Here is a 13,400-nt window from a genome sequence, read left to right on the forward strand (position 1 = left end):
AAAATTAGAGCCCTAGATTTGGCATTCAGTTTGCTTTGATGATATTTTTTGGATTGCCAAAATGATTTAGCCTGTGTTTTTTGTGCTGATGGCGTCCCTTTGTTTTCTAGGACCGGAAAGCCACTGCCAAAACATCCTCCACAAAAACACAACCAGACCGCAGAAGAAAATGATGAAGGAGCGGAGGAAGACTAAGACTAAGACGTGCAAACTACAAAATGACAAACACAGAATCATCCTCAACATGTGACCTTGGAGAATCACAAAAGAAAAGAAGAGGAGAAAAAAAAGAGGAGTTCAACTTGTAGTTTTATAACATTTGTAAAGAAAAATATCAACTAGACTAAGGCATGATGATTCTTTTTTCTACAAAAAAACATAAATGTCAGTAAAATAACCAAGAAAAAAAAAAAACAACAAAAAGTGCTTCCTGTGAACTGTAATCGCATGATGACTGCTGGTGCATGCCCTTTGACCTTTTGAACTGTCATTATCTACAAACTGAAGGGGTACAAGGTACGGGGCTGGCCCACGTGTGGGTCACGGGGCCATTTTAAGGACCTTATTCCCCCCAACTGGAGTGGTTTGTGTCAGCAAGTTCAGAACAATAACACTACAGCCAAAAAAAGTCCCTCACTGGATGGTTCTGTATACAGCTACGCCTCTGCTGAGCCTACCAATGCTTCTTTCACTGGACCCTTTCCCCTGTTATTCTCAATGTGATATATGCACTCTATGCTACGTGGACATGTGTCGGTGTGTGTATGTGTGCGCGTATTCTTCTCTACCGCATGTGTTTCTTGCTTCTGGCTTGGTGCTGAGCCCTGCCCCATGATTGGCTTATTGCCCCTGTGATGTCACGGCGTGCTCAGTGCTGGAATGAGAAAGCCGCTGTGCTCCCCTGCTCGTGAGCGTTCCTGTCTGCGTGTGCTGACGTCTTTTCCTTTGTGGATGAAGCTTGCTTCTTGTTATTTGTTTCTTTGGAACCTGTCCACCTCAGATTTAAGCATCGTTTGACTTCGGAAGTGATACTGAACTGAATCTCTTTCTCCCCTCGTGTTGTCAGGGGGAATGTGTTTTTCAGACAACAGGAATGTTTTCTTTGGAAAAGGGTTGGTTGCTTGATTGCATTGTGCAGCAGCTCTGCAACACAAAGATCGACTTTTATCTCCCTTGTGACCTTTTCTACCTTCTTCCGACATTTCTCCCAGTAGCGTACGTCATCTTGATCCACAATCTTTATCAGTAGCCTCAGACAATATGCAGTAAAATCACAGGCCTCTTCATCAGTATCTATAGCTCCTCCATCTGATGTTCAAAACTTTGTGTGCTCCCTCTTATCTGTTTGCAATGGCTGTAGCGCCTCACTCTCGAATTTTGGTTCATTCATTTGAAACTAAGTGAATGAAGTGACGGAAACACGGAGGATCTGATCCATGTGAGGTTAGAGTGATTCGGAGGAAGTGTAAAATAGCATTGTGCTACAACGTGTGATTGTGAAAGGAACTGTGCAACAAGGTCAGACAGGTAGCACTGTGATTGTCTTATTAACACTGACCCCAGACTCGTGAACTGTGAAGACAAAAAAACATTCATATACAGACAAAAGCACAGCCACACACACACACAGGCATATACACGTACATAATAAGAAACTATTTACATAATTAAATAATTATTGCCTGGTCGGAGTGTCAGATAGATTTTGGAGTATGCCACAGCAATAATACCGAACAACAGGAACACAGACGATGGAAGCCAGAGTTGTGTATATCTACATAAAGCATTTGATACTGAAAGGTTTAAATGACTGAACTCCTCAGTGAAGACAAAAACTCCATCTGGACGAACAGCATTCGAGTTTGGCATTGGACAGCTGTGCTGTACCTGACTGGTTCCATCGACCTTGAAGTGAATGAGTCAGAAAGGACGCGCTGATGCAAGATCAGATGACTCAGCTGTAGCAGTGTGGGAATGTGGAGGCCTGAGAGGGATTGTTTGTTTTTCAGCACTTAACGTAGCAAAATATAAACCAGGATATGTTAACTTAATACACTGATACCTATTAAGGAGTCTGCTGCTGCCGTAAGGTGGAAATCACCAAACTCTATTTTCTTTTTCTGAGTAATTTAAGTTGTAGTTATTAGTGTTTCACACATTTCAAAACTACATTGGCATCACTGTAAACCACCTCCTGTTCTCTTCATCGCTGAAACACTTTATGCAGAAACCTGATGGCAGCACTATGAAGGGGTCATATCATAGTAGCACACATTTCCTGGAAGTCAAAACACTATGTATCCCATAAGTACTGTAAATGCTACTGTAGCCTGAATGTGCGAGTGAGACACTGAATGAATGAACACATTAATTACACATTACATAAATGCACTTGTTTTCCACGCCCAGTCCGTGCACATGAGAGCCTCATCTGATATAGCACATGTTTATTACATATCACGTGTTTTCCACTGTTACTCCACTCAGGTTTTCAGTTCTGCTCAGTCAGAATCAAAATGTTTCTGTTTTTAAGTTGAGTCCTCTCAAAGACGAGTGCGGGACGCAAAGTGAGCGCTTAAGAATAAGACTTTGGTGTCGGGGCCGTTTGGGGCGGGATGGGGATGCATGCAGGATTTTGGTAGACATATGAAGAGGGATGGTTTGTGTGTGTGTGTGTGTGTGTGTGTGTGTGTGTGTGTGGTTGGGAGTTTGTTGATTCAAATAAGACCAAAACGTACATGAATACTGAGTTTATGTGGAGAAGCCCCCTCTCTACCACTCAGCTCCTGGGGCAGCAAAGGAACAACAGACACCTCTGTTGGTTGTGTTTATCCCGATTAGTTCTTACCACCAAAAAAGAGTTTTTTATTAGTGGTTACTCCCTCTACAAAGAAGCACAAAAGGTTAAACAAGACGACTTGCTGTAATTAATGTAGAACTAATTGCCCTTCATTGTTTGTTGTTTTCTGTGGGCTGTTAGACAAAACACAGCACTTGCAGTGTTTTTTTGGGGTTTTTTTTTTACTGCTCTGTAATCCTATCAAATCAGCTGTTCTCAAAAAGTCAATCCTCTAATTCTGAGCCTTGGATGCACCCACCAGGGGACAAACAAGACACCCTGTCCTTATATTTACAGCATGTCTAATCTCTCAACTGGCATGATTGATTCAGTTTATAGTTTTCAGATGATGGAGAGCGGTGACTCCCTCAATCACTAAAGTGACGCACTCTCCCTCTTCCGATTAGTTAGTCCTTATTTTACGTCCTGTACTGTATCAGCACAAGAAAGAGGCTGTTTATTTTAAAGAAAATAAACTGCTTAACCTTTGTTAAGGTCATTTTTGATTAAAACCAAAAACCTAATGGGATTTTTTCCAGCGATTTTGCTTCAGTGTAGTATATATACAGTAATAACAGTTTTCACTGTTAGTAGCCTTACTCACAGGGGTTTTGATTTGATTTGATTGATTTTGAAGGATTCACTGGAGACATGATGCAGGAAACAAAAACCAGTGCATGGACAAGTCTCATGTAATGTACGAGACAAAACTCAGTCAGGATAACTGAAGCAGATGACGCTGTTTCTTCAGGCTTCACGATTCACGAATCTTATCAACATACAGTTGGTTTGAATCTGTTTTAACCCGATAAACAAGTTCCTCGTCTTTGTCATTTCTGACAAAGTAGCCACCAAGGTGGTAACTACCATTAAAAAATGTCTGGAAAAACCTTTTAAATTCATTTAGCCCATGATGTAGGAGTTACAAATTATTTTACAGAAAACATAATACAGCTATTACACAAATGGTAGCATGTAGCTTGGTTTGTGAGTACTGTTCGGGGAGTTTAGACTCACGACCTGAATATCTCTAAAATCCTGGTTACAGCCCTGGTAAATTCATCAAGACCAAAATCTTAAGGATAACACTGAGACATTAAACTTTAGTTTAGTTTGAAAGACCAGATGTTGATCAGTTTTAAATTCATAAGTTATTTACATTTGTCCACTAAGAGAAATTATGTATAATGTAGTTTTATGTAAATCTGTTTCCACTCTGATGTGGATTTCTAAAAATATAATTTGGATTCACATTGTGAATTGAACTAGTCAGTGATCCTCTGCACTATGATAAATTTAACTCCACCATGTTCTGTTTTATGGATAGTATGTATGTGTGGGTGTGTGTGTGTGTGTGTGTGTGTGTGGGTGTGATGGTACTTGGTTCTGTCATTGGATCAGGGAGTAGAAGAGAGAGAGTCTTTACCAGGCATGTGACTTGAGAGGACGTGTAACCTATGACGATGTATTGAAAAAAAAAAAAAAAGTATTGTAAAATTTTAACTGTCGCGAAGAATAGAGCTCACCTATACTCCTTTAGAATGGATACATGACAATGTAAACGCAATATCATATTACTCTATCCTAAGGAATGCAACTGCGCACATGCACAAAAAAAGATGTTTTTATGAAAATACATGTATAAATATATGACAAAATATATTTAATTAGAATGCTATGCACCCTCATAGAGTTGTTATGGATGTTCTTTAAGCATTATCTAGACTAGGCCAACACCCACATCATGGGGAATGTAGAGGCTTTGTAGCTATGACCACTTGTTTTCTTTTGTATTGTCCTGGAGAGAGGATAAACAAACGTGAATATGTATACAAGCCTTTCAATCAGAATCATTCTGACATGAAGATATGTATAGATCATCTTACCCTGTACACCAGCTCAAACCATTTACAAAAATAATAAACAAAGATGTGACATAAGTGTTGTGTCTTGTTTCCGTAAAAAGTCAAATTAGTTCTGCCCTTTTTGTTTTGTTTTTTTTTTTATATTCCTACATGGACTATTGTGAATTAAGGTATAAATCTGAATATGTACCTCATCTGATATCTCTTTTCAGTAATGCAGTATTTTATGTGTCTAATAATTTCATAGGACATTTCATGGAAAGAATTGTTCAAAAAGAATTGTTAAACCCAAGTAAATGTTAATTTTTTTTTTTTTTAATATTAACAAATAATCAGCTTAAGTAGCGCTGCAAGTATATATTTGCCAATTTCTGGATTGATGAGCCATTTTGTCTATAAAATGTCAAAAAATAGTGAAGAAATAAGAAATTATGAAAGAAAATTATTGTTTTCTGCTGATCAGTTGTTTCTGCTCTAGTTGTGTTTATAAGCAGCTGTTGGTTTGCGAAATTTCTTTAAAACTTTATTCTTTAATTAATCTGGGGTAGAAGTATAAATGGAAGTGTGGGAAGTGACCATTTTAATTTCCTTGAAATTAGTGAACATTACATACTCTTTTCCAGGAAACTTAAAGTAATTTGCAGTTGCATAGCAGTGCTTTTCTAGGAAGTTATATGAAAATATGTGTTCCAAAAAAGAAAGTTTTATTTATCACCCTCGCAAAAGTAAATCTGAACATTTGAAAATGATCTCATGTAATTAGTCCCGTAGATTTATTCTTATTCTTCAGTTTGTATCGTCTGTAGATGAAGAAAAAAACTACAACTTCCACCGGTCTGTGACGCCCCCTGGTTTCAGCCAATCACGGCCCTCCGCTCCACGTGTTGTTTTGAAGGAAGTCCCGGACTTGTTTTGGATTTCCACACCACGTGGAGCCACACGGTGACTTCCCTGTGCTTCGGCCGTGGACTCGTATCGTCCTCAACTCTGCCAGCGACCCAACAAGCAGCTTTCCTCCGTCACTCGACCCCGTGTCGTGAGCGAGATGTCAGCGGGAGGTCGGACCACCAGGAGCCGGGAAATCCCAGCCGTCAGACGGGTCGCTGTCCACGATGCGGCTCACATGCCCCAGGACTACTCCACGACCCCCGGGGGGACTCTGTTCAGCACCACGCCAGGAGGTAATGATGTGCTGGGGCATGTCACAGGGAAGGAGTTAAAAAAAATATATATTTAACAAAATGTAAATGTTATAAGGAATTAGAAGACACAAAGATTTGGAAAAGAAATTGAAAGGAACACATAAAGGGGAAATGAAAAAATGTCAGACCTGCGGGAGACATTTCAAGAATACCATGTTCATGTGGAGACGGGCAGTGTGGTGGGGAGAGGTTATCATGACCCAGAAACATGTCACTGATATTCCAGCCCAGATGCTGGTCCACCCCACAGGTGTGTTTGCTTTGGTGTCTCTGGGGTGCCTCAGCACATGATACTGGAGGGTTTGTAAATTAAAAGATACCAACTTGGTTTTTGGTTTTGTCACACTGGAAAAAAAAAAAAAAAAACTAATAGGAAGTGAGTGGTTCCTGTTGCATTTACAAACATCTTTTTATTTTTTGTAGCAGTCTTGAAAACAGCTCATTGTGAAGGAAACACTTTTGAGAGCCAGACTGTAGGTCTTGTCCCGTTTTGTCATGTTTCTCTGTTAATGTTTGATGGCGTCGGTGCTTTGTGATGGCGAAGAGCAGTTCTTTGCTCCCGTATCCTGCGGTCTGTAGGTTTCACAGACCTTTCACTGTCCATCATTATTTTCCTTCATGCACTTTGCACTGACTTTTCCCTTGAGTCCTGTGGTGACTGTTGTGTTTGCTTTGGACGGACAGACAGTCTGAAGCATGTCACTGTCTCCCTGTCTCTGATTAATGGACCAGTGGAAAGACTGGAGCCCAGAACTCACCATTTAAAAAATACGCATTCATTTTATCCTCTCCTCAGTGACTTTATGCACATGCATTTCTTAAATTATGCTGATGGAGAAGTCAGCGCACAGACACTTATAATATGCACAGAAAATAAATCAATAACTGTCAATCACGTCACAAGAATAGAGACATGCCTTAAATCGCAGTAAATCCATCTGATTTCGTCAACTTTCACTTAAGAGCTGAAATTAGCCTTTAAGCTTGAAAGAAATAATAGTTTGACATTAATCCTGATAATTATCAATGTAGAAAACATGAAAATGAACATGTTTGTCTCGATAACATTTTTGGCCCAGCCCTGTTTGCCAGCCTGCTTCCTCCTCTGAAGGCTGCTGCAGGTGATGGATGTGTTGAGTCAGACACAGAGTTTCCTGTCAATAAACACTCACTGACTTTGTGCCAGTCAGTCGTGAGCAGCAGACTCCTGACTTCAGAGTCAGGGTCCTGTGGCTGTATGTTCCTTACACAATCAAGGACTGTAAGGTCAAATATAGGACTGTGCTCACTCATATCCTATTAATAGTCTTGTTATTACAGCATGCTGTTGTTGAGTTGCAGCAACATGTTTACTGAATGTGGGCTACACTGGGCCACAGTGGTTAGGTTTAAGTGAATGAACGGAGCTGATAATAGCCTTTATATATTATAAATGCAACTTATTTTTACATGGATACATGGTATTTGCTAAAAATGGCTAAATCTTCACAACCAGCCACTGTTTTGGCTTTCTACATAACACAAATGACATAAACTATAAACGGACACTGTTGTTGATATAAATTAACAATGGTAATAATCCAGGAAATTAAAAAGTCGGAGCCAAAAAAACAAAAAAAGGGGCTAGTTTTATTTCCTCACCGTGGAGGCAGCGCAGACGGGACGCACAAATAATGTCACGAGTGCCAGTTTCACCCTCGTCAGCACATTCAGACGTTTGCCCCACTTATTCAGTGTTTCACTCAAACACCTCGACGCCTGGGGTCTTGGGAAATCTCCAGTGTGGTGATAAAAGTAAAATGTTTTCCCTTTTGCGGTTGTGAGAAAGTTGACGCAGAGTGCACATGTCTGTCGCGGCTGATACTGTGTCCTGTAACATTACCAGGTGGGACACATTCACACAGATAAAACAGAACTGGGTCACTGAAGGTGTGTTGACGTCACTGATATGGACGACTGGAAAAAAAAAAAAAAAAAAAAAAGGCTATTGGTCATGGGCATGTATGGGCATGTATACAGTGCAGCGAAGACAACCAGCATGGCAGGGAGTTACTGTGGCCTACTCACTGGGTGTGGGAGTGGGTCCCCTGAATCCTGCGGAGGAGTTTCATACAGAATATTTTATTTTCGTTTCATTTTATATTGTTAATTAATCCCTTTTAATTAGTTACACATGTTAAAGTTGTATAAGTTGTTAGCTAATGAATAGAATCTTTATTTTATTTTATTTTATCCTTTTCAGCTAATTACAACTGTTTTATGTCAATGTTAGAAGATTGTGTTATTGTAATTTAGATGTTTTTGTTTTTTTGTTTTTTTTTTTCCCCCCCACCAAGTCAAATTGACACAAGTGCTTATCAGAATTATCTGTTGTGGGAAATCAAACTGAAAGCGAAAAAACAATATGAATACAGCTGTTCTCATACTGATCCCTTGAAAATGTCACAAGACTGTTTGTTCAGCCAGGAAAGATACTGAATGAGCGAAGAGCTAACTTTGGTCCCCTCTGCTGACGCCACCTGCAGGTACCAGAATCATCTACGACAGGAAGTTCCTCCTGCAGTGTCGGACGTCTCCTCTGGCTCGTACGCCTCCCAACCTACCCGACATCCCAGGGGTCACCAGGCCGCTCAAACCCAGTGACTCAACCGTCACGAACCAGACACCCAACAATAACACTGACCTCCACGCAGAGGAGGGCACAGGTGAATGTGTCTGTAATGTAGGAAAAAGACGAGCTGCAGCAGTTCCTGTGTTTACTGCTATTGTGCATCTCCCTCTGCTCAACTTCACTGTCTTTTGTTTTCTAGGAGAAGATGCCCAGTTTGAAATGGACATCTGAAGAGAGTCGCCTACAGGGATAAAAAAAAGAATGTTGATTGTTTTTGTTTACGGGGATGAATCAGTCGCAATGAGGAGCCTAGTCTTAGTGAGCTGAGCAATCTTCTCTCAGATTGGTCCTGAAAACAAGGCAGCGATTTTTGTAAAACATGTTCAAATCTTATACTCTTACACTTAACTGGTGAAAAAAAGTGTTTCTTCACTGATGGCTTTGTGTGATGTAAGTCGACGTTTTGTTAAAATTAAGCCATTAATATTTTATGTGATTCAACTCATTTATTGAGTTTAAAAACATGTCTTTAAGATGTTCAATATTATACAAATAAAAAAAAAACTGACATTATGAGCTTTACTTTGTAAAGTAACAGTTAATTACCTCCGCGAAGGAGGATATGTTTTCACCTGTGTCTGACTGTTGGTTTGCTTGCTTGTTTGTCGGCACGATTACGTATTAAGAATTGAATCGATTTGCACCAAACTTGATGGAGCGATTGGTCCTGGGCCAGAGAAGGACTCATTAAATTATGGTCCTAATCCGGTGAAAGGGAATTTCTTTTTATCACGAGAGCGTTTTTCGATATTTTGGTCATTTTCTCAGGAAATTATGTCGAATGTGAAAAGTCAGACATGTTTTTTGGTGTTGACATGTATGACTTTGTACAATTTGGTGCAGATCCAGATAATAATCAGGATGTGACACACATGAGAATGTTTCAACTTGGTGGATGGATGCACTCTGCTGAGTTATATGTGCCATTATTTGTTACTGACATGTAGACTTTAATGGACGTGGGTTAACCAGATATACATTAGCCAAACCAGCCACTTCATCTTCATCAATGAAGTCTTTTCTCTTGTAAAATTGAAAGATATTGTTTGAAAACACTTTAAGGACAGGACACAGTCTGTCTGGAAACAGTCGTCAGGTGTTTGTTTTAGCAGGTTTAGCAGCTTCATTTGAACTCTGGTGTAAACTCTGTCATAAAAAAAACCATTGGACGCTTTGTTCAAGATAAGAAATAATTTATTGTATTACTGTACATAGTACACACACAAATGGATCAATGTGACCCAAACATCTTAATAAAGTTAAAGCGCTTACACCATCTGCATCTGTCATTTCTATGGCATTAAAAATTTCAGTCAATCAAGCATTTAAAAAAAAAAAAAAAACAGCTTTTACATAAAACACTGTAAAGCTGAGTTTGTGAAACTTCTATAGTGCTTCAGTCAGTGACCCTATTGTGCCTTTGCGTTGATCTTGACTGGATTAGCCCATTACCATAATCGGTCCTTGTAACCTTGAATTATAGCTGATCCACTTGCAATCCAAGGCACAAGCGGAGGTCACTTCATCTTCTACAAAGACTACAACGCCTCATTTTTTACAACCATAATTTAGAGAGCAGTGTCCAGGATGTGCAGTAGTTCCCTTATTTCACGTCCTGCATCACAGCAGCGGCCTCCGTCCCACCGTCAGTGTGGACGTCTCTGTAAAGTGCCTGTGGACATTCATCCACTTTGTGCCTCTGAGCAGCTCAGTTCTGTGGCTGTAGACTCTTCTGGGCCTCAGCGGCTACAGCCCACTGTTTCTCTGACTTCCAGCCTTTTTAAAAGGTTTGCAAGTCTTTTGCTCAGTGGCAGCCGCACTCCTCCACCACCATGTACTCATGGTGCCTCATGACCATCTTTCCATTCTCGTAGTACAACATGGAAAGCGGTGCCAGGCGCGTCGGCACACAGGACAGACATGGCACCTTGTCCGGGTGGTGAAGCTTCAGCAGGCTCTGGATGGAGAAAGAGAAGAAAATGAATGATTAGAACAAATCTGTCCAAATAGAGTATTAGTGTATTATTATTATTATTATTATTATTATTAAATATATACTATTGCTGCAAATACATTAGAAGGTAAAAAAATTCAGTCTTACCTGCATGTATGCATGGTTGGTTGGGGTAAAGGTCTCATCTACTGGTGTAGGGCAGCTCCCTTCACAGCGATAGGCGTTGTACCGCTTTGGATAAACAATCCACTCGCTCCAGCCAAGCTTCTCAAAGTCCACCCACATGTCCACCTTCCTGCAGAGAGGGCCCTTCCTCTCCTCCTCTGTGGCTTTGTCCGCAGGAACAGCTCCGGCCACCCTCTGGCTCTGGTGCTGGGTCTGGTGATGCCTCTTGGCCCTGTGGCCCCTGGTCCTGGGGCTTGAGCCAGCCGCCGCTCGCTCCCTGTCCAGGCTGACGTACTTGGAGTGCTCCGCCGTGCGGATGAGCGTTGGCATTCGCTGGCTGTTAGGGTTCTGCCTTGAGAAGACCACCATCATGACCCTGTCAGCCGTAGGGTGCTGCACTCCCTCCTGCCCGTCCTCCTCCTCCTCTCTCACCTCAGCCTCATCATCCTCCTCCGCCCTCTGTGTGGAGTGTTCCAGCTGCAGCCAGCGGTGCAGCATCTCCGTCATGTTGAACACCTTCCAGGAGGAGGGGGAGACCATGGAACTGGGTCGAGCTCTCAGGCGGCCCAGGAACAGCCTGTTCTCTGGACAGCGCATGTCGGAGCACTGGTCCCTGTGGGAGTGGTAGATGTCCACTGAGGCTCGGGAAGACTCGCTGAAGGCAGGCAGGCGGATGCGAAGCTCAGCCAGCTGGACGTTGTCACTTGCAGACATGGAGGACATGTCAAAGGTGACGGACCACCTCTTGCCAATCTGATGGCAGCCTGGAAGACATGAGAGTAAAGAAAACTGGTCAGCATGAATTATGATTTGAATAAGGGAAGGCTAAAACACCTACTAGCAATATTTACTGGCAACTCCAATTCCATAATATTGCAGCTCCTATAAACATCACAGCTTTTATTCCTAGCTGGGGGCATAAGTGCTAAAATACATTCATCAAGCAGAGTTTGATTAGACAAATGATTAAATTATGGTGAGTGAAATAAACCAACACACTCCCACATATTGATGGCGTGTGTCAAAGAAAACCTCAAGAACATTTTGATCAAGGCATTTACTATGGATCTCCTGTGGAACTGCATGCCATCATAAGGAAACACTGTAGAGCACAGCCATGCTATAATACCAAACTCCAGTATTTTAATCATCTAATGGTGATGCTACTCACTTTTAGCGACAAGGCTGATCACAGAGTCGGAGTCGTGCAGACCGGGGCTGTCCTCGGTTCTGGTCTGGCCTACGGGGGCAGCCGGAGTCCTGGCCCGGTCTTCGGTCAGCATAGTCCGGTAGAGCAGCATCATGTAGAGGGGCAGCCTGCTGGTCTGTTGCCGCTGCACGGTGCGCCTGGAGCCCGCCCCACGGAGCAGTGCGTCGGGGCGCATCCTAGGAGAGGGCTGCGCGACGAGACCCTGAGCCAGATCCACCAGCAGCAGAAGCGCAAAAGAGAAATCCACAGCGAGTCCCTTCATAATTCCCGGGTGTGGTGTTGTCTCCTCCACAGGTAAACCCAAATGCTCCAGGTAGGCTCCCGAGCCTCTGTTTTTATAACCACACACCTCTGCCCTGACGTCCCTTTGAAGAGATCTGTCAATCCGCGGATGGCTGGGGGGCGTGTGTGATCCACGGGAGCGCTCAAAGGCTTTTAATGTGACAAGGTCGTTGTGTATCGAAACCAACAGGTCTTTGTTGTGTCGGAGGTGTGAAACTATAAAAGTCCACTGCTCTGATTGTTGTTGTTGTGTATATTACAGATCCCTTTGATAAGAAGGCATGACAATAATATTAGTTAAGGAGATTACGAAGTGCACAACTGCGCTGTGATTAATGGGGAAGTAACACGGGAGTTAATCAGAACCCACTTTCTGTGGCGGAGGTCGTGACCCTGCTGGGACAGAACGAATAAAAATAATAAAGGGGGGGCAGGTTAAGGTCAATATAACTTTTTCATCTTTTTTTTCATGCTGAATTTTAATTATTTGTTTTCTTTCCTTTACTGTATTTTTGTCATTTCATCGTGTTACTTTTGAAAATTACACAGAAAGTTCCAGTAGCCTAGTACTGGTACGTTGAGACTATGAGGCATATTCTCAGTGTTAATTAAACATAAATAAGTCAAATAAAAAAATGAATCATCAACAGAGACAGCAATCGATTTGTATTTGAAAAATAAATGTGAAGTTTTACCCAAATGTACCAGTAATAAAACCTGATTTAAAAACTGAACTGAACAGGAGAATATCTGAACATTTTCACTCGATGAAATATCAAGAATGTTTAAACATGATCTCACTTTTTAATTTTTTTTTTTTTTTTTTTTTTTGGGGAAACTTTAAATATAAAATGTCAATATTTAGAATGAATGAACACCTTAAATGAAAGGATTTCGCACAACATTACACCACGTGTGTCTAAAAACCGCAGTGATCGGTGACAGCAGCATCACAGGGACATTCATGACGTCAGGCACCAGATGATCGCTGGCCATTCATAAAACAAACTGCACACTTGACCTCAAAAGAAGAGAAGAAAGGTCTGATGGCACACTACAAAGCTTTGATCCTGTTTGATGAACAAGATGTGTGAGAGGATGTAAAGAGCTGAGGTGAATGTGCCATTAGAATTAAACTGGTCTTGGTCTTTGAAAGTTCTTGTTGTCGCATCATCAAATAAAACTTTAGTTTCAAACTATAACAGGGATGAT

The 13,400-nt window shown here is 41.5% G+C and overlaps 3 protein-coding genes across 10 annotated transcripts in view; 2 read left to right on the forward strand and 1 right to left on the reverse strand.

Moving 5' to 3' along the window:
- Positions 1 to 4,779, forward strand: part of ank1b (ankyrin 1, erythrocytic b) — a 73,827-nt gene extending 69,048 nt beyond the window's left edge. For all 8 annotated transcript variants that reach the window (XM_071466937.1, XM_071466939.1, XM_071466933.1 and 5 more), the window contains one exon: positions 111 to 4,779. Coding sequence is in view for 2 of the 8 variants with exons in the window: in XM_071466939.1 (XP_071323040.1) it covers positions 111 to 173 (63 nt within the window). In the remaining 6 variants the exon portion in view is untranslated. The remainder of the gene's footprint in view (positions 1 to 110) is intronic.
- Positions 4,780 to 5,598: 819 nt separating this feature from the next.
- Positions 5,599 to 9,850, forward strand: LOC139611914 (eukaryotic translation initiation factor 4E-binding protein 2-like). Its single transcript, XM_071466944.1, has 3 exons — positions 5,599 to 5,885; positions 8,432 to 8,611; positions 8,717 to 9,850. Exons 1-3 carry the CDS (start codon positions 5,750 to 5,752, stop codon positions 8,746 to 8,748), a joined length of 348 nt encoding a protein of 115 aa, XP_071323045.1. The 5' UTR covers positions 5,599 to 5,749; the 3' UTR covers positions 8,749 to 9,850.
- Positions 9,851 to 9,885: 35 nt separating this feature from the next.
- On the reverse strand, positions 9,886 to 13,314 carry LOC139611912 (nodal homolog 2-A-like). The gene is made up of 3 exons (XM_071466941.1): positions 11,868 to 13,314; positions 10,679 to 11,460; positions 9,886 to 10,534 (listed from the first exon to the last, which is right to left on the reverse strand). Exons 1-3 carry the CDS (start codon positions 12,166 to 12,168, stop codon positions 10,382 to 10,384), a joined length of 1,236 nt encoding a protein of 411 aa, XP_071323042.1. The 5' UTR covers positions 12,169 to 13,314; the 3' UTR covers positions 9,886 to 10,381.
- Positions 13,315 to 13,400: the final 86 nt, after the last annotated feature.

This window comes from Trachinotus anak, unplaced genomic scaffold, assembly GCF_046630095.1.
Source record: "Trachinotus anak isolate AG129_WGS33_773 ecotype Australia unplaced genomic scaffold, CSIRO_AGI_Tana_v1 ptg000028l, whole genome shotgun sequence".
NCBI classification, from domain to species: domain Eukaryota; kingdom Metazoa; phylum Chordata; class Actinopteri; order Carangiformes; family Carangidae; genus Trachinotus; species Trachinotus anak.